Source organism: Centruroides sculpturatus, unplaced genomic scaffold (genome assembly GCF_000671375.1).
Source record: "Centruroides sculpturatus isolate CEXI.00-Female unplaced genomic scaffold, Cexi_2.0 scaffold621, whole genome shotgun sequence".
In the NCBI taxonomy this organism is placed as follows: Eukaryota; Metazoa; Arthropoda; class Arachnida; order Scorpiones; family Buthidae; genus Centruroides; species Centruroides sculpturatus.
In genome coordinates this window covers 217,499-244,143 of record NW_019384795.1, presented here as the reverse complement: position 1 = coordinate 244,143, position 26,645 = coordinate 217,499, and the positions used below count along the sequence as shown (strand labels likewise).

The 26,645-nt window shown below is 38.2% G+C and overlaps 1 protein-coding gene across 3 annotated transcripts in view; it reads left to right on the top strand.

Moving 5' to 3' along the window:
* Nucleotides 1-6,053: 6,053 nt before the first annotated feature.
* LOC111629382 (zinc finger protein 184-like) overlaps nt 6,054-26,645 on the top strand; it is an 86,492-nt gene continuing 65,900 nt past the window's right edge. For 2 of the 3 annotated variants that reach the window (XM_023373274.1, XM_023373275.1), the window contains exon 1: nt 6,054-6,239. In XM_023373274.1, the coding sequence (XP_023229042.1) occupies nt 6,200-6,239 (40 nt within the window). In that variant the 5' untranslated portion in view covers nt 6,054-6,199. The remainder of the gene's footprint in view (nt 6,240-26,645) is intronic. The other variant, XM_023373276.1, reaches the window with a different exon arrangement.

Genomic DNA, 26,645 nt, shown 5'->3' with positions numbered 1-26,645 from the left:
GAACAAAACATCTTCGGTTTTCGAATATTTTCCAACTTCTATAAACATTTTTCTGTTCCTAACCGCTTTCGATTATAACTATTTAGCGGGTCTCCGATCGCCCGCCTACGAACAGTCTGCAATTACAATTATTGAGATATTTTCTGGTATGCAAATCTTAATATCTAAAGTGAGAACCATAAGGACAGATTTCTGCCTGTATAAATCGGTAAGGAACCGAAAATACTTTTACAACTCTACACTTAGTTCTAAATAAATAAACCTTTTATATTTTAGTATTCTAAAAATGAACAGAACTGGGATAGGAATCTCGTACTTAAAAACGTGTTTTGTAAGCATTCTGGCATCACCCAGTGTCGTTTATATCTATGCAAATAACACTTAGTTATTATAACGGATCTTATTAAATATGCTAACGACTTATCTTATCCAGTTGTTAGACTAGCCTCGATGGAAATACCAGATTACAGGTGGCTTATTTACAGCTTCCGAAACTCGAATTAATTATTATTATTTCTACAATTTATTAAGTTTGAGAATGTAGAAAAATTTATTATTCAAAGCAAACTTTGTAACCGTCCGAAGAAATTATTATTTTTTTTAAATCATTAGCTAATACAAACACTTATACCAGACGAAATTAGTTATCAATCTTTCTGCTTCGACAGGTGATTCTGCCGACTTTAATATTACTTGGAAATGAGCAGATTCATCTTCTACATTACTGAAATTAAACTTACCTTACTGGCTCCGAAATGATTAAAAAAACAAGCAAGCCCGAGGCGGTTGAGTCTTTCCATTAGCAGCCCTACTATCTGAGGAGAAACACGTATTACAGGTCATCCCCGTTTAGTGTGTCGTATACGGGAGGACGAAGGTGTCTCCGAGTGACCCTTATTGATAAGGATATTCCTCCTCCTCCGTCCGAGATAATGCTACCCTCCGAATGTCGCCTAGACCTTGACAACACCTGTCTCGTGCATCATAAGGGGTGGGTAAGGGTCCTAGATTATCAGGGCTGGTCTTTGAAATTCTCTGCCCGGAATAAGATAAAAGAACTTTTTGGCTTCTTATCTGAAGAAAAAGAGATCTTTAGAAGATAAGTTCAAAACCAATTCCAGATGAACGAGATATTCTTAAGTATGAATTGCCCTCTATTTTAGATTAATGTTTTGAGTGCTTATATCTATTTTTGTATCATAATTATATTTATCGAACTTGGCGAAAAGGCCCAATAAGCCCAAAGAGTAGAAAATTCCTTATTATCCATAGGAAACCGATAACAATCTGTTCCGAGAAAATTATAATCAAAATAAATTTTAAAACGTTAGCATTTTAATTCTGTGAACCTCGAGAGCCTCAAACGACTGGAAAAGTGAAAGATTTTATAGAATAACTTGGATTCTGCCGCAGTCAAGCGCGTGTTTTAATCAAGGGTGTCACTCGGTAAGACCCATATCAAAATAAAAAAAACAGTTACAAATAATTGTTTGTTTTTGAAGTTAAAGCGATAGGAAAGTTTGTTTGTATTAGAAAAGATAGACAGTTTTCCGTACGGGTTGTAAAAAATAGAAGAGAAACAGAAAGGGTTATCTGGGTCGCGCAGTTTCGATGATCTTTAACCCACTCGGGAACAAGTGACGTAGTACATTCGTCGATAAGTGCAACGAAACGTTATGAATCAGAGCTCAACTATTTCGAGTGAGACGTCCCCCCGGATAAGACCGATTTCACTTTGTTTTGCTTTACTATAAATAATTACTGCCGGGCAAACCTTTCACCGAATGCCACATTTAACAGGAGAACCGTCGGAACGAGCCGATCGGCTGGATAACCGGTTTTTGCCACCTCCTCGCGAGTCGGCATTTTATGCAAATCCAGACTTCGGCCGTCCCGGGGGATGTTCGAAAGTGGCAACTTATCACCCAACGGCGCCAAACCGCGCGCGCAGAAAAAGCCATGCTTTCAATAATAATTATATCGGCTGGCCGTGTAATACGAGTGCGGGATGGCGGACGGGAGCAAAAATGTCTCCCTCTTCGATAGCCGAAGATAAAAACGGGCGAAAGAGTACGACACCGAAGCAAACAGATAAGAGTGGAGAGACAGAAGACAGAACCAGACATTTAAGACTGTGGTTATGACAGAGATCGCAGATAACGCCCACACAACACTTATATCTTCCCAAAGAAGATACGGACATTAGAGTGTCTGGTAGTGGCAATACATTTAGCCACCATATCTACGATCCTATTTTTTACCCAATCTTTGTCTCCCATCGTTCTTATCGTTGCATCGTGGTTTGTGCGCGCTCCCAGAGTTTGAAACTCTTCCAGTAATACTTTGCAATAAATTGAACTAGGCCACCTTTCCAATAACACGGACAATCGTTTTCGCGGTGTGTCTCAGACAAATCCCACCCTCGATTATACCATGCAGAAAAAAATTTTCCGTGTTAAATTAATACTAGAAACTTATCTTCGTCCTATATTTTACCGTAGAGGACGAAGATAAGTATCCTGCTTTTGATCAAATATCTTGAATTTTATGAATAAACTGTAGATAATTTACATCTTTAAACATTTATAAAGTAATTTTTATTATAATTTATAAAGTGTGTCTTAGATTTTCTAGAAGGCGTCGAAGGGAGTGAATGTTTCAATGCAGCGAAGTGAGTGTTTTAAATAATCTGTAATAAATAAATGGCGAGGCCGGTTGTAATTCGAAAAAACGTGATTATTTATTTTCAATGTACCTGATGATCTGGAGCCAATAACGACCTTTAGGCCGTATCTTCTTCATCTAAACTGCCTCTACACTTCCTCTCTAAACCAGATTTACAACAATTTGCAAGCTCTATCGATCTCATTGAAAGACTAACTGCAATAACTCTCTCGCAACACGTTTCACTAATGTATCTGTTTTATAAGATTATCTATTCCTTTATCTATTATATATTTTTTCGGTTTAATAAAAATAAGATTACTGTTATTATCGCTGTGACACACGATCCGTCTCGAGGGTGATTCCCGTATCGTAGGCCATGGCGACATCTGGTGATATTAAAGCGAAGATAAAACCGCCTGTGGAATTTGAACAAGTGTTCTCGATGGGGGTGACTTATAATAGGTGAAGATCGGCCCGTTTTAGGGAGTGTCGGACGGGAGAGGGTGAGAACTGCCTATTTTCCTTTCCTTCCTTCGAATAACGGATGGGAGGACGACTCTTCTATCGATTATTTAATCCAGATGATAATTTGAGTATCCGGATACGAATATCGTCTAGGCACTGCCCGCCAAAGGTCACGATTGCAGATAGAATCTGATTTCTTTGCCGTAGGTCAATTCGACGTTTGCGTGATGCGGGGGATGTTTCGAATTACAAAATGTCAACCGTGAAAGATTTAATCGATCGAAATAGTTAATTTTCTATCTTCGTTTGAAAGGACACCATTTTAGTAGGCTATCTCTCTATAAAATCTGATCGATTCTTTGCAGACTTAAAATCAATTATAAGATCTCCAATAAAACAACTCAAGCTGGATTCTTGTTAAAATTTATGAATTATCACACGATTAATCTCACTCGTCCAGTTAATTTTACGCGCTAAAATTTATAAAATAACCCCCTAAATATGTTTTAATATAGTTATCAAAGTTTTGTCAAATAAACTGGTTGAAAGTAGGCCTTTTGATTAATGATGTTATTGCATCAAACTGTTGCTCGACGAATGGCAGACAAGCAGAAAAATATTCTTCTAATACTTCCGAAGAGTCTAAACAGCCGAACTCTCCCGCTCCTTTGTATTTATCATCATCATCATCGCCAGTCACCCCGGTTCGGCCCCAAGGCTAGGTCGGCTGGTACGCAATTACCGAACGCTCTTAGATGGTAGAGTCGACGTCGTTAAAGACAAATAATCCCTCTTTATAATCTGTAGTAAGTAATTCGAACTCCGAAGTCGCTATTCAAAAGGTCGTCGACACTTTAACATTCTATACTACTTTAGTAGCCGGTGTTCAATAGGTTAAGTCGAGTTTCCACACCCATCGTGGCGACAGCCAAGCGTTAATTATATAAATTAAGACACCGTCACAATACACTAGGACGTATCTTAAATGCCAGTTATGCAAGCGTATATTAAAATAGTGCATCATCTTTCTGGCAGACGACCTTTGAGACACATCAGACATCATCGATGAGGAATACCTATACGTGGATGCCTTTAGAATAAAATATTTTTCCGTCGATAACACTTTAAACAAAGTCGTAAAAATAGAAGCTATTTTGTCAATAAATACGTTACAGACCGTAATTTTCAATTATAAATTTTAAAAAACAATAATTTTCTTATTAAAATAATGAATTTATAGAATACGCAAATTATATTCTCTCCTCTCGCAGTATCAACTGGCAGTACTTCTCCTAAGGGCATCTTACCCAAATTCGTCTCGCATACGACTAGGCCATAGTTCATTTCGTTTCATAATCTGCATATTTCTCGCTATAGGTGTTCGAATTTGAACACTAAAAACGATTTTCGTCTCCGTCTCTTATCCGATTACAAATATTTAGATAAAGATAGGTGAGGTTGGAGTCGGAATATTGCTAATCGGCAATAAGAGATAGCAATTTGTGAATGGAAGCGCGCAAGTTCTATTTCCAAATGGTCTTTATCGAGTCCAAATATTTATAAATCCTTTAACTGGTGACTCGGTAGAAACGATGGGATTGTGAACAAATTACCGACTGTAGACGGAGTGCTATTTTGAATTTCCTGATGAAGAGATAGACCTTGCCTCCGAGCCATTTGTTAAACTGCTATAAAATGTTATTAATAAGTGATAACAGCAAATCCACCGAGGAAAATAGCAACGTTGTCTCTCTATTGATCCCTATGGGGGCTAATCGTTGCACATCTCTGCAATAGTTTAGCAAAAGATCCTAATTGTGAAAATTGGATTTTAGTTTCGAAAAATATTTACGACGGTCAAACCTGTTAATAGATTATATTTCTACCATTTATTGTTATTATTAGTGTAACTTTTAATTGCTTAATTAGTGTTTATCTTGGCAACTCAAGCGTAGAAAATACGAAGATAGCTTAAGTTTCGGATTTTTCCAACGATAAATTTCGAAGATATCGTCGAAAAATAATGGCAAAAAGTGAACTGGAAAGATTTTCATAGCAATTTTCAAATATTTTCAAATATTCAAACCTTTGCTTCTTCGTTCCAATCCACATCCAAACGTAAGCGCGAAGGCCGGAGGCTTACTCTAATATTTTTTGTTTAATTCTTCACATTTCTGGGACTTCAACGTATTAAATTTTAACTACTACCTATTCAATTCTACAATTTAAAGCGATAGGTAGGTAAAAATCTCCATTGCGATATCCAATCATCATCGGAAGGGTGAAAAATACACCTGTTAACTTTTTCACGTTTAAAGAGGCGAGGTGATAACGTTCCCGGTAATAAATACATAGCCCACACGAAAATAGAAACAAGTTATTAAATTAAACGTATTTTAAAAGATGTACCAATCAATGACGCTTTTATGGACAAGCCGACAAGGTCGTATCTAGTAAAAGACGCCGATAAATGGAATAAAATCGAACACGGGGTCTCGAATAACCGAAAGAATTAGGAATTACTAAACGTGACGTCATCGGTCGAGAAGACCAGGTTTATTTGTTTCTCGCAGTGACATAATCATAACAGGAGTCGGAGCATCCTCGGTCTATTATAACAAAATGTGACGAACCGACAACACGAGATAAGTTCGATTATTATTCCGCGGCTTCTCTTCTCGCCACGACAAGGACGGAATAAAGTATTATTCTCCTTTTTTTGCTATCGGAACCCAGATTTTGCTAAGTGAAAAAATCGGCCCCATCTTCAGATGGCTATCTTCGCGCTCGACACGTAGCGAAGGCTAAATCCTCGTGACGTCGGAAACACGCCGGTGGCAGTTGTCGGCGCTTGCTCGATGATCTCCGTATAGGTTCGGCTAGAGTAGTGGGAGCGCATGCGCCGAGAACAGGAGTGTCTGGTCGCGCTGGCACACACGGCAGACGGCCAGATACGCACAGAGATCTCGTCTCGAACGGTACAACCCACTTTACAATCCAGGAGTTGACTCGATGCTTTGGAAACTCGAATGGTGACGTGGTGGAAATTGTCCGGAGATTGTAACAAATGTCCCGTCGGAAGCAATCGAATCCAAAGCCCTTAAAACGTGAGTACCCCATTGGTTATTCTTATCTAAAGAATCCAAGGTTTTGTCTAAGTCGAGAATAACGGATAAGCGAATTTCGCCTCTCCCACCGATCGGACGGGTGGTCCAATCGGGCCAGAAAGGTAAGTTTTCGGAAAGGGTGGGCCGCCGGTGGCAGACGGACGACACTACACCGCATTCGGGCTCCATTACTGGACGGTAATAAAGCGCGTGACCGGCCGGAGTAGACGAATTTCCAACGGGTCTGGGATCGGACCGTACTGTACGTGTCGATACGTCGACCGTGGGTGGACCCAGCAATAACCCGACCGACGTTTCCGTTTTCGAATCCGTAGTTTGACGATACGAGCGGGTGGTTAAGGGAAAATTTCGCTAAGGCCTCCATCCCACGCATCCGTAGAAAATGCCGCGAAAAATCACGGAGGGGGAGGAGAGAACGGCGACGAAGGAGAAGAGAAGAAGGACGGGAGACGTTTGGCAAACGGAGAATCCCAGAGAGAAGAGCCGGTCCGAGATGTGGCGCAAACGTTTCAATTAGCGAGATTGATGGGAGGTAGGGGCTAAGTGGGGAGGCGAGACGGAGTCGGCGTTAATTTGTCGTTGCGGCATGCCCGGCGTGCCGGTAAACAGTCCGGAATTCTCACGTCGACGTCCAGAAACATCCGTCGGTAAGTGGGAATTACTTATGATGTATGATAGGGTTTGTTGTTTGAGTTTGCCTCGTTTAACTGCGCTCTTCGTGCAGACCGAGAGATAAAAGCCGGCGTGGTTGGCACGTCCCTTTCGCTCAGCCTTTAAGTCCGAAGGGCTTCTAAGGCTCACTTTTTGATGAATACGTCGGCGGAAAACTATATTTAAGTCCGGCGCCGAGTACTGCTCAATCCAGATGGGCGGGCAACTCGCATCCTACTTCCATTTTATTTACTGGCGCGGCCTGCAAATGACTTTTAAAATGCCCGCTTCCACCGAGCAAACGTTTAAGTTCTTTGTTAGTTTTTTAAAGTGGCGTACAAACCAGACGCGGAGGTAATTAGGCGCCTGTTACGCACGTGGAAATAATGGCGAAAATCGTTTATAAACTCTTAATACGCGAAATTCGTTTGACAGGTCTCGAAGTGTACGCAGACCGTGTACCACTCTTCCCGGCGGGGGAGAAGCTCGCTACATCTGACAACACATCACTCGTGCATTTATATAGGCTTATCGCCAACGCATCGTGATCCGCGCTGTCTCAACAAGTCATACTTTCCGCTCGCTAACTTCTTCCTCCTTTTCCTTTTGCCTTTATTTGCTTTGCTTGGACGTAAAAGTGAAAACATTTCTGGTTTAACTCAAACTGCCCCCTTTTTCTTTTCTGTACTAAAGATGGAGGAAGCTCTACCGCCGCACTTTTACAGAAGGGGATGAGCCCGGTGTCGGAACCGAATTTGAATTATGATCCAGATTAAATGTCCTTATTTTGATAAGATACGAATCGAGATAAAGCTGTGGTCCTTTACAATACTTCCACAGTTTAAAATAAGGAGAGGGAGGGGGAAAAATAAGTTTACGGCTTAAAATAAAAAGACTAAATTGTAAAACCAGATCTTTATCGGTTGATTTATAAAAGGATTTTTAAATGCTGGCAACGTATTTTTCTCCAAGGCCTTACACCTTCTTTCCAAATACGAATTTCTAACCCACTTTCGAGACGGCCACGTGTTGAGCATGAAACAAAAACTGACTAAATATGTCAGGGGTGAGTAGACGAACGGAATTACGTAAGCGCGCCGCACGGCGTACATGCGTGAAAGTTCTATTTAGGTCACGGGGCAGATCGGATTACAAGCGCCACGTTTGGACCTACCTATGGGCAGCTCTTAATGGCCAGGGCTCGAAACTCTTCGTTAGACGAGGGTGGGATGCAGAAGTGCCGAGGGTGGATTAGAACTTTTGCAACTTAATCACGCGGGGTGTGTCCGCCGCCGTAAACATGTTATTACAATTCTGATCAATACGGTCGACGATATTAATAATGATGTAACCTTATAGAAGGCTAATTATGCCCGGAATTGGGTCCTATTGGATTATGGGGCCGGACGTAATGAGGTTTAATAATAGATGGATTACTTAATAAATTACCCCAGATGTTTATCTATGTATATTGGACAAGATCTCGGGTGGGTGAAGTTGAATGACTTGTTGGCTTTTGGTTTTGTCGCAGGAAGTATGTAAAGATTTCGTACACGTGTAAACACGCTCCGGATTTTTTTTTCCCGAAGGTCTCCATTCTAGTTATTGTCCACCGGCGATAACATCAAAAAATTCGCCAACTTGCATAATTCCGTCGCTCGATATTCTATTTTGCAAGACAGAAATGTGCCTACAATACGCGTGTAATAAGTCCCCTTTTAGGATCTAAGCTTAATTTTACGTGCTACGTTATGCTCGATATACGAGAAATGGCCACGTTCGAACAATAATTTGGCACCGTCCGCACGTTTCGCTCTCTCGTCACTCCACATTTTGCAAATTTTTACAGGTTTTATTTTCATATAATAGTTCGAAATACTACCGAATTTTATTTATAGATTTAGTTATTTGGGATCTACGTAAAAGTATATTTAGCTCTCGATAGTGTCACTTATCAATATTTGTCTGTCTATTTTCAGTTTCTAATTTTAGTACAATATTTAACAAATACGTTCTATCAAAGGTAACAAAATTCTTCAGATATAATTCTTGATTTATGCGCGATATAATCTACTGGATACAAAGATATTTTTAAACCTGCCTGTTACATCTACTTTAAATATATCCGCTTTATAAGTCTGCGATTGGTTTTTTTATAGAAAGGTTTTTGTGTTTTTCTTCTATAATTGTTTACTTCCTTTACCAGGATCCTTTTTTTCCCCTTGACGAATTTATTCGTCCGTGTACGTGTTGCTAGACATATTAATTTGTTAATATAAGAAATGCTGATTTTAAGATGTTGTAGGAACATTGGATACTGTTATCTTCAGATTATTACGCGATATGGAGAATATATTTTGAAAATTTTCCACAGATTCTGGACGTTTAATGAGGGAGAGAGAAATTTGGTGATTGCAAAAAATTCGTCGAGTAAATTGTAAAGGAGAAGGACGATTTTACCAGTGAAACACCTAGGAGAAACGATCAAATATTACAAGGAATTTTAGTATATTCTTGTTGATATAGCAGTTTAAGAAAACTTGTAAAATACGACTTTGACCAGCGATATAGATCGATAAGAAGAGTAAACATAAGCCTATCATGCAGTAAGTGTACTCGTTTCAAGATGATCATTGATGATAAGAAATTATAACCTGCGATTTGAAGATACCAGCTTTCTGTTGATAACTTTTTAAGAAACAAAACTATGTTTGATACTTTAATCAGCAATTTAAAATTATCTTGATATTTAAAACTTTTTCTCTGACAACGTATCATTTTTTTTTGTTTGCCTAATAATAATTTCTTATATTAAAACTTCGCAATGTTTTTATTTTTACATCCAAGATTACAGAATTATTTTTTTCTTGTGATATTGTATATAGAAAATTATAAAATTTTATTTTAGTGTACGGTATTTTTATCGGTAATTTTGATCTATAGAGGGAAGGTTATGTAGGTTAAAGGCTATTTAGAGGTAATATACGAAGGCTGTATATGTATATTTAGGTTGCATTTTTAGTCTTAATAAGCAAGAAAATCCAATTTTAATGTAGATTTTATTCAATTTTTCGGAGAATATTACATATTTTGTGTATAAAAAGACTAACGAAATCATTAATTGTGTATTTAATTTACCTTGCACACTTGTATATAAGGGAATTGGAAGAGAAATTGTATAAATCTCCAGTGCTCCCCTCTAACTATAGACAATTTTTTGGTTTCAGATTAAATATTTTTATATGGAGAAGAAAGAAATTAAATTATTTGTTTTTAATTATCGGAAAATTTATTAAAAAGACGAATTTTGCGGTAGGAAGGGCTCGGGTGGCAATTCAACCCCGCGGGTAAATTTCCTTTCTATTAATTTACGATCTTTTTGGATCGGAGAGCTTAAAAAAGAATTGGATTTTTAGAATCTTCTGGCTATTCAAACACATATTAGAAAGCCGTAAATTTATTACCGCCGTTTTAATATCCGAATTTAGCATAAAAATAATCCTTTGCGGAAGATGGAAGAAGCTTCTCTACTCTTCTAAAGACATAAATAATGTATGCAGAGAGCCTCTAATAAATTATCTCTCGACCGAACGTATTCTTTTAGCTTAAGTAATACGGAGAAAAGGTGGCCTCTCGGCAGACATCTTGAAAATTTTGGAGAATCTCCCCGGGGGTGCAATTTTGAAACCTCCTATCTGGGTACTTTAGGCCTTAGATATCTTTAGATACTCGCTGGAAAAATTTCCCTTATCTAAGATTGTTTAAGTTATAAAGAAGCGAAAACTTTAAGTATTTTTAGAAAAGCGTGCATTTTTCCCTATTTTTATGTCGGTGGTTGAAGTCGTTTATGAGAAAAGGAGGAAAATTTTTATAAATATATACGTAATCTATATTTATCTGTTATTTTCCCTTAGCTCGTTCAAACAATATGATATTTCCTTGGCCTTAGTCACACCCGATCACGTGGTCCGATCGAGAGAAGTTTGTTTCTGTTGTTAGAATAAACTGGTTTTTATCGTTTGGATCGAACGTCGGTTAATATGTTAACGTTGCACTTTATCCATATTAATCGCTTTTGCAAATATTTTCCTGCAAAATAAACAAACAAATCGTTCGAGAAGCAGCATTAGAAATTGGCGCCGACGTTTAACAATTGTTTCTTTATACGCTGTATTGTTTACTAAAACACGTCATCTGCTTGATTACGTCATTCCGACCGAGATTGCTTTTCTATTATTCGGTGGCCATTGGGGATGGCCAGAGGATAGCATCTGCCACTCCTTTATAAATGGAAGCTGCACTACTTTCTCCAGTCACGTGGACCACAGGAAGTGAACCTGTAGTCCTGTTACATTGAACTTCTGCCCACGTCCTGTTTAGTTTCGCTTCTTTATTAGGAAGGACGTGATAAAAATTCGATTCGAAGAATTAATTTACTTAATAACGGGGTATTTATACTTAACAAAAGAATTTATGCCAAATCGTGCTTTTCCCGAGACTAGTACGAAATTGTTCCTTAAGGGAAAAGCTTGTATCCACGAAAAAAAAAGAACTGGACATAATTTTACAAAAAAAATTAAATAAAAATTAATTAAAACGACTTTCGGAATCAATTTAAAATTAATTATGGAGATAGAGAAAAAGGACCGGTGTCAATAGTCGATCAGTTATTTTTCAAGGGGACAAACTGGTTTCCAGTTCCATTTGTTGCTGGCAAGAAAAGGTTACAGAGCACGACACTCGAAACTAGATTTTCTAGTTTTTTAACGAACTTTTTAATTCTCGATTTGGCTCGCTTTCAATATCGAAATTACTTCTATTACATCTGATAACTTCCTAAGAATGTAGTAGACGAATTAACTTATGCAAGCCTCGTATTCCCCGGGAGGAGCCACCGGAATCACCAATCACCTAAAGTAAGTAAACAAAATTTGCTTTCGTCACTGGACCTTTAAACGAGGTGTTAATGTAGACGTAATATAATTCTGACACCAAGGATAACGCTACCTCTAGTACAGTGTACAGTACGTCAATGTCGCAGGCCAATCGTACGTTGAAGTTTGGCAAAAAACCAACTCGCGCCAAATAGTTTTAATTAAGTGGGAGTTCCACTTCCTGATTTCCCAAGGAAATGGCTACATTTCTGAATCACGAGGCCCTCGACTAACTCTTCCTAGTGATGAGAGAGTTTGGAAGGGAGAGCCGTCTAGCGAGCGAATGATCCTATTTCAAAGTTCCATTGTTGGAGTTAATCTTGACCTCGTTATCTCTCCTTTACTTCGTCTAGCTCCGTAAGGATGCTAAAAAGGGTCAGTGTGGAGAAGGTAGCAAATTACGACTTGGACAAATTTTTTAAAATTGCCGACTCTGGGGACGGTTACGAATTATGAGGGAAGATAATGCAAAATCTCTGGTGAAACTTTCGCCTTTTTAAAGTCCACGAGATGGTTTTAAATTCCGAATTTTCAATCGATAGTTACTTCTTAAGGTAATTTTGAACAATAATAATGATGCTTTACTCGTTTAGATCGGGGTGATTAATTCATTAGAAGGGATATTATTAAGCCTATAAGGAAATGTAACTCTTTAATTCGGCAGACGTGTCGTGTATCTTTTAGGTTGTTCTCGTGGTTTATTTTCATAAGTTTTAAGCAAAAAATTATATACATTTTCCGAAAGTAATTACAATATAAAAGTAATTAAAGCCGCACAAAGGCAACAATTTAAATTAAATTCGGCTCCGAACAGGTTAAAGTTAATGAGAGTTTTACTTGACTATGTAATTACGCATCTAACGTATTTAACACGAATGATTAATGGCTATTTTATATTTTAATGGATAAGAAGAGGCTAAAAAATAGATTATCATCTCCAAGAAGGGAAGGAATGTCAAGCTTTTCGTCTATATTAATTCCCAACGTGTTAATTGAAGAGATAAGAATTATGAGATTTCTCGGAGTTCAATGACATAAGAAGACTTAAGGGCTTTATTTACGATTATAACTGTTGCACTTTCACCTTTCAAATCTTCATAATCCAGTCGATTTCTTCTTGGGCTTTGGGAACGATTCTCGGTCGCACTCTGCACATGACAATCAGATAATCGTTATAACACTTGAGGTTATAGTGAACACCCCATTAAATCGGCCATTACTTCAATAGTGCCCTCTAGCATACAATAAGATCGGTCCTCTTCTTCATCTCGGATATCATCTCAATCACATCCCAGACAAAGTCCTGCAGTTTTCTTTCTCTTCCTCCTTACAACTTTACATGCCTTTCTACACCCGAAATTTTTCTCGTATACTTACGCTACAGTTATTCGCGTGTTACAGTTACCATTACCCGCGATTTCATACCCCCCGATACTTGGTCACTAGACCTGTTGTATTCTGATTTACAGCAGACGACCCGTTTAATCTATATCCAATATTTAAATTGCTCTCTCCTCGTATAAATATCGTGCGTTTCCTCTGCGTAATTCGCATACCTCCGACTCTTTCGACGTATCTTCCGAGTCTTCCTATTGTTATATAATAGTACTGCCCTACTACCTTCTATAAGCAACAAACACGCGATTGCTTACCTGTCACGTGACGTTCCCCATAGCGATTAGCGGCAGCGTGGCTTCTTATCGATGTCAGTGTGACAAGGCTACGTGTGCGATGAATTCTTATCTGTATAAATGCAACACCGAATGTAATCGACTATCTGGAGCATATCGTAAATATTTTATTTCGATGATTAAAATTTAAACGCGAGAAATTCGAATTTAGACCAATTTGCGAGTTACGTAATCTTGCGTAACAATTGCGTCGACAGTATATTTCCTTCTGTTTTCAGGAAGGGCTTGCATGCGTGAATGAAACGTTTCCGCTGTCGTTTCCTATCCCCCGAGTTAAACGGAGGATCTAAGGTTTTAATAATTTAAACGGTGAATTGGGAGTGGTAATTTGTAACGCGAGCATGCGATCCTTCTTTACTACAATTTACTATCTTCAAAACGAAATTTTCGAATGTAATCATTGTATCCTCCTCGAGATACTCATTTTACCATCCTGCCCATAGTAAACTGTAACAGGATTTAGTATAGAGGAAAATTTATAATAATTTATAAATTGTTCAAAACAAATATTAAATCCCAAGAATATTTGACATTTCTTAAGCATTCTTCTATAATTCCTAAGACTAAACACAGATGAGAATTACAGAATTCCAATTTAATTTCGTATCAAAAACAAAAATAAATAAATAATAATAATAATAACATCGAAATGCGTATTGTTTAGATAGTGTTTAAAATTACGAGTGTACAATAGGAAAGCACTCGGTCGAAGTAAGAAAATCCCATAATATATGGTGAACAAAGTATAATGTTGTTATAATAGTGTTATTGATTTCGTAAGATAAATAGTAGAGAAATTTTTCTTAGGATAATTTTTTCGATATCTCGCGAGAGATTCCGCTCGTAGCACCAACAGCCATCTGTATTATGTCCGAAACCCAAAGGGAATACGTACGTAAATATGGAGTCGTATATTTATAAATTGGGACTTTGGCTTTAAATGGGAAAAGAAGATATGAAAAATTACAGTGACGAGGCGATAAATAACAAAAGACGAGGGTCGAGCTACTTGCCACAGTTTTAAGGCAGATCTATCGCGCTCTTAAGGATCTATCAGAATTTTTCAGCATTATAGTTAAGCTGGCCGATGGCACCCATCGCTCGATAAGAGCAGAATGTGACGATAGAGAAACCTCTTCGGTCAGAGGGATTCAAACGTATCGTCCGGCTTCGGTCTGTCGAATTTTGCCCTTTGTTTGAGCATTAGAATCGGAAGAAGAACCGATAAAATTAACTCTTTACCGATCTTCGAAAAGGGGGCTAGCCACCCTCCAACTTCGTCCCCAATTACCGGGAGAGTTAAACGATCCGAAACTGTGGTTCTCTGGTTAGGAGGCTCAATAAAATCTCCGCTCGTCACTCGATAAATTCAAAATCTATTTGGACCCTTTCGGCACGCGGTTGTAAAGAGCCCGGAGGTTGTATTAATGGTTTCATTAAGCTCCTTTGGTCTTCCTAGTAATGGAAGTTTTGTTTCGCTTCGACATCTCGAAGTTCAGTTTTATCTTTCGACGAGATGCAAACAGAATATCAAAGAGCAAAGTAAGGGGCAAGGACGCTGCCCTTCCTACTTCTCTCTTATCTCATCTATCTATCTATCTATCTATCTATATTTCCTGCGGATTGTGAGAGTGTCTCGCGGCTCGCACCATGGCAAAGACACCTGTTTGCTTATCGCCGTGTCCAGGTCCCGGGATGGTTGATATTCGATTCTCGTTCTTATCGTCTTTTATCTTACCTCAATACTATTTCTATAATCTTATCTTCGGTCCTTCTTTTCCTTCAGACTCGTATATCATTTCGTTTTGAAAAATCTCTCTCACTAAACCGCAGCCGAGTAGCCTATTTACTTTCTACTTATTGCAAAATGACCTTTTATCGACGTCGTCCTGAAAAGTCGAAAGACGAAAGATATTTCCGCACGTGGCTTTCGGTTTCGGTTCACCCGTCCAATCCCTTCTTTTAAGCAAATTTCTGACAAATTTCGCACGACGATTGCCTTTAGTGGACAGCTGTGAGCGAGTAGAACATTTTACAACTTGTGTAAAAGATACTAAAACGCTAATATTTTTACTTGAAAACTTTCAATTTCGTAAGATGAGGTAAAAATGATCCCTCTAGGCTATTCACTTCATTAACTCTTTCTTAAATGTAACTGAGTTTTCAACAAAGCATAATTCATCTTTAAATACTTGACATTAGTATTCGTCTCACCTACATTAATTTCGAGAATCTATTGTTTGCCTTCACTCGAAAGGGAAAATATTAAAACAGTTTTTGGCAAGACAACCTTATTCGCAAGGACAAGATACATTAATTGAGTCTTTCTACTGTCAATATATAAATTTCAACCAGTTTCGGATCGACGAGTGACCAAACATGTCTGCCTTCTGTCTAGTCTTCTAAGAAACGAAAAAAAAGAAACCTCGAAAAAAGTTAATTTAGGAGACGTTTTCGACGAGGATAAAATAAAATCGAATTTATCTGCTTCCAAAATAGCTTTAAATCAATTTATCTCGATTATAAATAGATATCGTGTTATTTCATTCTCTAAACTTTCCATTAGCAGTGGCCTTGGAGGAATAAAAATCATAAAAAATGGGTGGAGTCGCTCCCAGATAGAGAAATTATGTAGGGAATAATCCAGGAGTTTTTATTTCCAGATATTTACCGTGCACACAATCGAACCTTATTGAAATTCCATCTTTGTAGCCTCTAATGTGGTACCATCCAGATTTAACTCCATCTACCACACGCTATCAGTCTGTAGATTTTTAATGCAAATGTTTTGTTATTTACTTAGAAGATTCTTTAACGAAGAACGTTGTTAATTATGTAAAATAATATCAAATTCTGTTTCACCCCTTCTAAGTTTGGCGTATCCCGCAATAGAGGTTTTGCTGTTGATGCCATACGCAAAAACATGAAAATTAAGACGTACAGAAAGTGCATAAAGAATCAAAATAAAAACAGGTGACAAACTACAATTAAAATCTAGTCCATGCCTTATACCCTTATAACATTAGAAGAAAATTAGGACATTCCTCCGCATGCACGTTTCAATCATTGCTCAAGTGCTCTATAATGCTTCGAATCTCAATAAATAGAGGCGTACAACCGGTTGAAAAGTGAGCTTTAGAATATACTCGTGTATCTAGAATATTTAATCAGTTACTGTATCTTTCCGAGGGTCGTAACAGCGGTAGTGCTAAACACAGACGAGGGATTTCCCATTCTTGCAACAGAAGAGAAACATTCGGGTTTGGTTAAGAGCGCGAGAGGAGCGGAATAGTCACATACGTGTCGGAACTACATGCAATCTTGCATGCGTTATCGAATAGAATGCCTCCATCCGAGGAATGATGCATCGAAGTCGTTTGGGCCGATAACGGGCTTCGATGAGGAAATGTCACCTTTTAGAAGACAATGAAGAGAATCCATAGGTACGTGATAGATTACGCACGACAGATGTGCAGCCGGAATGAAAGGGCCACCACGATAACGGGAATCACTTGATTGATGACGTCACGGCCGACCACGTGATTAATGGTATTCGGTGCGGGAATTTTGGGTTCTTAAGATAACGGGCTAAATCACACACGCTACGTGAAATTTTCGCAAAGTGTTCCTTTAAGAAATTGCATGGAAGATATCATCGGCGACGTCCTTTATGCAAAAAGAGAAATTTGTAGGCTTGGCAAAAATTCCGGTCAACCATTAAACCCAGACAAAATTTCGCATTCTTACTTCTAACCGGCCACGAATTTATATACATTTTAAACTAATAATACTTTATTTCTTCATTTTTCCTTCTGTTAGCCTATTTATATTTAATATTTTATAAAATAAATATCTTTTTTACTGACCTTCTCGAAACACTATTTTCATCTACAGAAACCAATTGTGGTGTTTTCCCAATTGCTCGTACAGTACATTACCTAAGTAAAAATGAAAAAAATATATATATATATATAATTTCAAAACATTTCCAATCATTACGATTGTTAAATATTCCGGAAGACGATGGCTAAACACCAAAGATAGATTTACGTATAAATGAAAGGGCCGTAACATTTTGTCATTACATTTATTCACAGAAAGAAACAAAATTCGTACAAGTAGCTTGGTTTGTAAACGATTCGCAGTAATTTCAAGTTAGAAATGGAGTAAAAATAAATAAACAAGTTAATTATAATATTTAATTCGGAAGACCGCCGCAGAAAATGGCGCAATTCATCATTTTACGTTGCAAATGTTTACAGAACACGGCGAGGAAACCAGTTCTATTGCATAATCTAAGACGAGAAACGAACGAATCTCCTACTCCTCATCGTTTCAATTAAACTTACTAGAAATTGTGATAAATAAATGAAATTTTTAAGAATAAAATTCGAAAAAAAATCCGAAGTTCGGGTTCCAACGTTTAGAGTTAACCCGGAGGCCCGGAAGGGGCCCTTTAATTGTCGTTTTAATCGAAGTGGAAATCTGAAAAAAGAAAGGAATTTTTTTCGATTCGTTTCGACCATAAGCGTGGCACGAGGGGACTTTCGGTTCCCAGATAGCAGAGCCGGAACGCGGTAGCAACAATTCTTCATCCAAAACTCCCAGCAGGTCATCCGAATCCAATGGGGAGTACCGGAACTCAGATAAACAGCAAAGCTAATTGAGAAGGAAGTAAATATCGGATAATTTAAATTAAACCACGTGCAGCTATCAAACAACGGCGGAGCAGATGGGTAACTGCCTCCTCTTTTGTTTTGTGCGCCAACTCCAGTTTTGCCTTTCTATCTGAATCCGTTTTTTTCCCCTCTCTTTCTGCTAAAGTCCCGTTTTGCGCGCCCCAAAGTTACGCTTTAGTTTGTTCGGTTCTAACTTCGTAATTAGCAAATATCGCCCCGCTTGTGTTTGTGTAAAAGCCAGGTTTATTCGAGCAAACACTTCTCGGTGCGAATTGATTGGTGGGTAATGGTAATCTTTGCTTCTCCCCCCGCCGCTATCTGGCCTTATAGCGCACAATGCGTGCAGATAAATGGCGACAAAAAAGTTAAATTATTTGATTAAAATTTTAAATTTTAAACGGATTTATTTAAGAACGACTTTACAGATATAAGCTTTTATATTCATTCTATTTGTCCGCCTGGTTTCCATTTGGAAATCGTCTTTCTTTCGCACTTTTTCCGCCTAATTAAGCTGGATTTAAGAATTTTGCCTTCAATTAAATAAAATTCAACAATAAAAATCTTAATTCCTATTTAGCAATTGCGCCGTTTAGGTCAAGTCGGTAGAGAAGCCAAGCACCATTTTCCAACAGGAAACTGAAGATACGTGTTGTATTATAAAATAATGACTCGTCGTAGTGTCACCTTCCACTTAGAAACCGTAAGATCCATTTTGAGAAGAAACTTTCAAATTGGCCATTCGGCTTTCCAAGTTTCTCCAGAGAAATTTTCCAGTTTGTGAAATATCGTACTTAAATAATTCTCGATTTAAGGAAGTGTCAGGTTCGTTCATTTTATACAGAAATCTGGCAGAATGGCCGAACAGTTTACACGGGAGTATTATAAAATTAGAAACTGATTGCCATTTTCGCGGCTGTTTTCGTGGGAATGGCTTAAACCTCAAACTACTTAGAAATCTCTCGAGTTAAGAACTAAACACCAGATTTTCCTGTTAACTTCTCAATTTATTGTTTTCGGTGTTAGATTATTTTTATTTTAAACTATGTATCACTTTTGTCGGGGAGGAAATTTAAATCTCACTATACTAAGACAAAATGCAGTCGAATGGTATTAAGTTGTACTGTTAACGAATAGCGAGTAACCGAAAATTTTGAAAGGCGAAGATGTTTGACTCGGGAAGCATTCCTGAGCGAATTAAGGGATCGCCCCCAACGCAAATCAGCCTAGACGTAGAGGATAGGGACGGTCGCGCAATTCTAGATACGAGCGAAAGGGCAACATTGGCCATTTAATTGTTATTTAATTAATAGTTATAAGAGGACGGGAGAGTGCGAGTGACAAAAAAGTGGATCGTAAATAAAAATTAGTTATCGCGAAATTCCGACCCATTAAAACGTAATCCCGGCGGAGGGGAGAGAAAGCGGGAGATTATTTGACGGCTCGGGTTCAATCGTAGCAGGTTAGTGTCGACCCCGGGCCGACCTCGACGCAACGATACACCTGTCCTACTACAAGTTTTACTACCGTTTTACGGCAGCTTAATGATAGGCCTACAGCTAGTCTGATGGACCAAAGTCACTGCCGAGGTTAATGTCTACCGTCTCTCGACTGGTTTCCACCATGTTCTGCACCCAGATTAGACTATTCGATCCCTGGAAATTCCTTCCGACTGGGATCTTTACGACTCTACCACGTATTACCGTTTTAAGTATTTTGTAGGGTTCTACGGGCGCCACTCGCCTTGTTCTACTCCCTATTTTCGCCCGTCGGCGTCGTTTGGACACACACACAAACCATCTTAATTTTTATACGAGACTTGCACCTATTGCTTTGATCCTACTCGCTTTTCTCTACACAACGCGACGGTATTACGACTCTGTAAGCTTGCTCCGTGCCAAATTTGCGCTTTTTTTTTACAATTCTAATCGTATCTAAATAGGTATTTACCCCTCTTTTCGGTTGTAGGCGCATCTGTAAGGGGTCGGGTATGCCGTGGTGTGATGATCAATCGTGCTTACACTAGAAGAGTACGTGTAAAGTAAAACGTTTACCTACTTTATAATCTCCAGATAGACCTACGTATGTCCTATTTACGTCGGTTGTGGTGAATATATTTAACATATTTACCAGAAACGACAAACTCCATTATGTATGATTGTGCAGAAGCTACCTTCTGTTCTAGAAAATAATACTCGAATTCCCAAAATTTAGCATTCTAAACGAATTGCCTTTAAGAATTTTAACCTATTTCCTATCCTTTATCTACGGCTTTTGTCTTTTTCTATTTTTAGCCGGAGACTTTTTCCCAATTTATCCCGACTCCGAATAAGACACTAAAAAAGCTTGCTCTTCAACAATATATTTGATGAAAACTTCTACAGCGGAAGATATAATGGGCCCTTCTTCATAGATTGTTACAGTCGAGAGAGATGCTGAAATGAAAACCAATTTTAAGATACATTTATGTGTCACGTGACCGCTCCTGGAACAAAAAGATAGGCTGATTTATTGCTTTCCCTCTACTTGTTCAATAAAGCTGTTTAATTGGTTGCACAATTTTAAGATAACTCCGACGTTACGACGACAATTCGGCGTATAAAAACGAAAGAAACTAAGCTGATTTCAAACTAATTTATTTATTACTCCGCCATCACCTGTTGAATTTTATAAAGGTGAGGAGGAAATGAATACGGGTTAAGCTGAAACACGTTCTATTTGTTACCACGCCAACTAGGAAAAGGGTGAAACTGTCTAAATTAGATTAATTCTTAGATTTGAGATGGCGCAAGAATCCAAGAGGCGATTACCATCAGTTTCGATTTAGACGATTCCTAGTAAGGGAGTGTATGGATAAAAGATGCCTAAGGGATTGTAGGCGCTTAGCCTTGAATTTCTATTGTTTCACGATCCCGACATCGATGCAGGAAAAAAACAAGTCCTTGAATTTGGTTGGGAAGGGCTGCCTACTTTATTCCACTAAAGGAACTTTTTAACAAATCGAACTTTTGCGGAGAGACAAATCCTCATGAAAAACATTCTTTGCCCATATGACGTCCCATCGAGTTTTTATTTATTTATTTATTCATTCATTTTCTTACGAACAATAGACCCGAATTACAGGAAAATAAACAAAAGTTCCGTTTTTGTTCCGATTTAACAATTAAAGGAATTTTTCAGAATTTACCGAAACACGAAATACGCAACTTGTTTCTGATTACGTAAAGCTGAAAATTTTTTTAACTCGAGTTCCGTTAGAAAAATATAGCGGGGGGGGAAGTGTGATTTTTGCAAAGTGCATTCGACGAGACGTTTTCGGTTAGCTTAAATTGCATTTTATGCCACAAAAGCGTTAAAGCTGGGATAGACGAAAGACGTCGGAGCAAAGTCCATAAATAAGTGGCATCACACAATCGGCGAAACGGCGGAGATTTGGAAAAACAGGTTATTACTTAACGTCACTCCTTTCCACCCGAGATACAATGGATAGCTCCGGGTTACTTAGAATATTTATCTGAAATCTAGCCGCTCTGCCCGTACGGGAAACAGCTTGTCTTCTAACACAGTGTATGGCTTACATATACAGACTGTTATCTGTTCAACCTCCGCTGAATAACTGTCCTGATTTCGTGCTGGCAGTCTGCAGCTTTTGTTTCTCGACTGATATCGTGTGCACATCTGAAAGTCGCACCCGATCACAACTCGATAACGGCCCCGTTCTAATTACGGGATCGTTTAGAAGGGGAAAATGCGGCGATTGTTAAGAGCGGCCACTGCACCCCTCCCCCTCCTGGCCCTATCTGGCCCTTTTGTCTTTCTCTTATTTTTCTCGAGCGGTTAAGATCTTTATCTTTTTACTTTTCGTTGAAGAAGATGGAAGAACTGATAACGGCCGAATCTGGACTGACTAAGTAGATTTCTTTTCTTCTTTCCTCCTTCGCTTAGTTTCATGTAGCTCAAGGTCGAAGGTGATTCGCGCCTCCCCTAATTGTTTCGTGAAGAATTAAACTTCGCTACTTCCTCTGAATATTTATAAAGTTTACCAGCGCCAAATTTACTTATAAAAACTTCGTTAATTTACAATTTTTCTTGGAAAATTTCGGATAAATCTGGAGATGTGCAGAAAATTTCTGCTTTTAAACGGAGTTTTTGGAGAAGAGATGCGGGTAACATTTGTATATCTAACGACTAATAATTCAGTATCTCCATCATCTGCGCTAAATTTGATATAAATATTAGCAGCCAGATTTAAAATAAAACTTGGAAATTGTTATCTCGTACGAGTGAATGATTATTTTTTTTAGCACGATATTCTTTATCGACTGGTAACAACTCTACGTAATGACTTAGATTCGGTTATCAAATTTTGTTGGCGAGTAAACAGGATACATTCGTCCGACTTCTGCTATTCTTCCTACCTTTAGAAAGACAAAACGCCAAATTTTAAAGTGGACAGGTATGATTTTTTTTTCTAAGAATTATCGCTATCGAAACAGAAGTTATAATTAATTAAATTGAAAAAAATGTGTTAAACGACTTGTAAGTTGTAGTTGTGCAACTCGATGTTGCAACTTTTATGTTACAATTGCTGCGGGCTTATAAAGTATACTTAATTCTAGAGAAGCTATCTTTTAATTGTTTCGATATTTTTCCGCTTCTTTTCTGTGTTATTTTTCTAATTTTTGCGTAAAATTCCAGTAATTGTATCCATTACAAGTGTAGAAAGTACAGTCTATTATTTACTTTTTTTAAGGGTAAAATATATGAGGACAGAGTAGCTTATTTTTAATTACACTGTTATCGTCCTTCACTTATTATCAAACTCTAAAATATGTAAATTATAAATTTACAGTACTATACCTTGCATCGTGTTATAAGACTATCGGTTTGTACCGTACACTACAAAATCGAAACTTTAGCTTCTCAAACTGCATAGATTCTTTCGATTTCACGTTTAAATTCGTTAATTATTTTTTTAAAAATGAGTTGAAATGACACTTTCATAATTTATGCACCTCCTATTTTTCCACCGACAGTTTTCTGATCGTCATTACCATATCGGTCACGTGGATCTTTGACGATTTCTGGCGAACAAAAATGTTAATTATCAATCGTTGCGAATCTATTAAATGGCGCAGAATGGTTCCTAAAAGGTTCGCATCCAATCTCTACTTGTGCAACAACCACAACAGTTCAGTGACACTTTGAGATATTTCTGACTTTTCGATCAGATACGATATGTCAGTCGAAATCTCTCGTCACTCCACACCAGCAGTTTTCGTGCGATGTTTCAAAGATTATGCTTTTCCCAACAGTTTTTAATTTTTTTTTTCTTCCTTCCTCCGAAGTTTCGATAGAAAAATTACAATTTACAACACCGAAAATGTGCCAAAAATACAAACTTATACTCTAACGTCGTTTGGAAAGTAATTATTAAAGTTAGGAATATCGAAGGAAAGTCACTATTCTTAAATAGGGGTTTTCTCGTATATAACGAAATTGGGAATATCGAACGGAAGTTCTGCAGCGCTTTTCTTAAATGGGGCACTTTTGATTCTCGGATATAACGAGAAAACCCCCCCATTTAAGAACACTTTTAAATTTTTCTCTGCAGTAAATTTCGATGTTAATCTCGTCCTTCTAACAACCGCAAAGTCACAACAATAAGGCGATATTGGACAACCATTCCGAAATTGTTCCTTATTCCTTAACCAGATATCGAAAAATATAAAAATATTCGGCTGGTATCTAGAGGTATTATCGATGCACGCAGATAGGCATATAGAGAAAAGCGGGACAAGTTAACCAGGTTAACTTTGTTATAAAGCTGCTTCGGAAATTGCGATAACAGCATATAAGTTATTATCACTTATAAAAGGATAATTTATATTCATTATTACTCCATTACATCATTCCTTTTAATATAATGCTTGGCGGAAAAAAACGACAAAAGCGATAGTAAACAGATTAATCATCCATCCAATTTGGGGGCAAGATGACGAATATGTTTTCTTATGGATTTTCCCATTGATAAAATTCGCTTACGCATTGGCTAACGTAATTATTAACCTGTTTCTCGCTCTGCAGTTCGATATATAATCGAATACGAGAACGACAATTGACGTATCCAATAATGTATCAATTCTCTTCCTCTCGTACGGGCCAGAAGAATCTAAAAGATAATTATATTGTTTATTTTTAGTTAAATTCTCGAGAACGTCATTTTAACTGCGAGTATCGAATGTAAAGACATAAATCAGTCTCGTATTGCAAAGAATAACCTTTAAATTATTAGGCGTGTCCCGCTGGAAAATTACTATTCGTCATCTTATCCCGGGCACACTTGATTCAAAACACAGAAACTCGACACGGAGAATTAATATTCGTTAGCGTTTAATGACGAATCTATATCTCAATAAAACATGGCACGGAACGATTATTACGCAGATATTATCAGCATTATGATTCTTGTTTCTCTTCCAGGAAACAACAAAATAGAAATTATCTTAGTAATTTCTCTTTTGAATATCTGTAACAAATTCCGAGTAGGCGTATATTTATATAAAATATTAAATAACTTCCCTTCTTGTAAAGAAAATTCGCCTTGCAGAACGAATTCGTTAAACGTAACTGACGTATCGAAGCATAATTGACAAATTGTTTCGGCAATTGTGAAATTTCGGCATTTCCAGCGCTCGCCTAATTAAATGAAGAGGTTGGAGAACGACGTCGTCCGTGTAATAAAATTTCCTACCGAGTGGTGTCTCTCCTCTAACAGGGCTAATGAATTTTCCGAGTGCCCTACCGTGAAAAATAGGAAAAATATTTAATGATAATTGAGAAACCGGTTTACTTCGTTACGTTAGAAGAATTTCTATAAGATTCCGCTTACTTTTGTTGTTTCCGAGACGTATAAAGCAGGCGCCACTTCGACTCTATAATGGGTTAATTTTTAATATTTCTTCCACTCCTGGCGTATTCGTGTATATATATATATACGAACGGTGACGTTGCGTAGAGTGTAGCGAGTAGATTTTGCAGCCAATTCGAACGCCACTATAGGAAAGAAAGTGCAACTTTATCCTTATGGGAAGACGGTAACGTCACCAAAAGAGGGAGGACCCGTAAACCCAGGTGGTCCGAGTAAAGAGGGGAGATTTCGGATCTCGTCTGCCATCTTATATAGGGACCAGCGCGAGACGGAAACGATGATATTGGGTGCGTCATGCAGCCTCCCGACCGTTCTTATCTGAGCCGAGCTCGGGTATGCCCCTCCGTCTCCAAAAACACACAGTCTAATGGCGCCAGTGCGATGCCGATAAGCTATCTGAGTTGGATCGGGATGGAGAGATAAGCAGCCGGTCTGCGTGCGAACACAAGGACTCGGCAGCCAACAGATCCGCTGCCCTTCTCCAATTATGAGAGTTTATCTCTTCTGTGTTCTCTTAACCTACTTACTATTTGTTTGCTTTCGAATTTGTTTCTCTTCATTGTTTGCTTATCTTCCACTTTACTAATTTCGTACCCCGTCTCTTCGCCTTCTTCTCCTGGCTAATAAATAATTTGCATGACGATTATCTCGACAGATAGCAGCCCGAAGCAAGCATTTTATCTAAATGAAAGATCTGAGTAACTATCGAATTTCGTAATTGATTATTATAAGATTCGAGCCGAATCTATGCAAATCGATCGATAAGGCGACTCGTCCTCGAGCCGACAACTGATTTTAATGTCGGCTCCTTTCTGTGTTCGATTCGTCTTTTTAAATTCGCCCACCCCCGGAAACACGTCATGGAAACGATTTAACGCGGTAGAAGGAAGCGTGGATAAACATGTGTGGAGGCTAAAATGCGATACTCGTCAAGCTAACCCGGTCGACCCCTTCGTCGTTTCTGTTTCGGAACAAAGCCACCGGTTCAAATTCTCCGGCGCAAAGTACAAAAAGTCACAGGAGGCGATAAATGCAACGAAATAGGACTCTACTGTTGTTTGCAGTCACACGTGCTAGCTATTGGCCCAGTCTCTCTCCTATAGATTCTTATCTTCTAGGTATAGTATTACCGTTTCCTGCTTTTTTTGCTCCTTTTATTCTAAGAATGTAAACATTTGGTTACAGTCCGAGAAGAATAAGAGAAGTCTTATCTTCGAATAATTAATAATTATTAATTAGGTGGAAACTCGAGTGGCTAAAAACAGTTGACACTTTATGTGTCCAGTTAGGAAGTGGAGGGGCAAATAAGGGCCGTTTACTTTTTAATATAGTCGATAGTAGATCTTGTAATAACTAGGCTTGTGGCCACAAATATGCGGGAAAGCGTAAATTAACGGGTTGCCGACCTTGAATCCTTTCGAGTAGTTATGTGACAGTCGTTGTTGATAACGGAGGCATTCGTGATGCAAAGTTCTATTTTTGATCTTCGAGATTAACGTAAC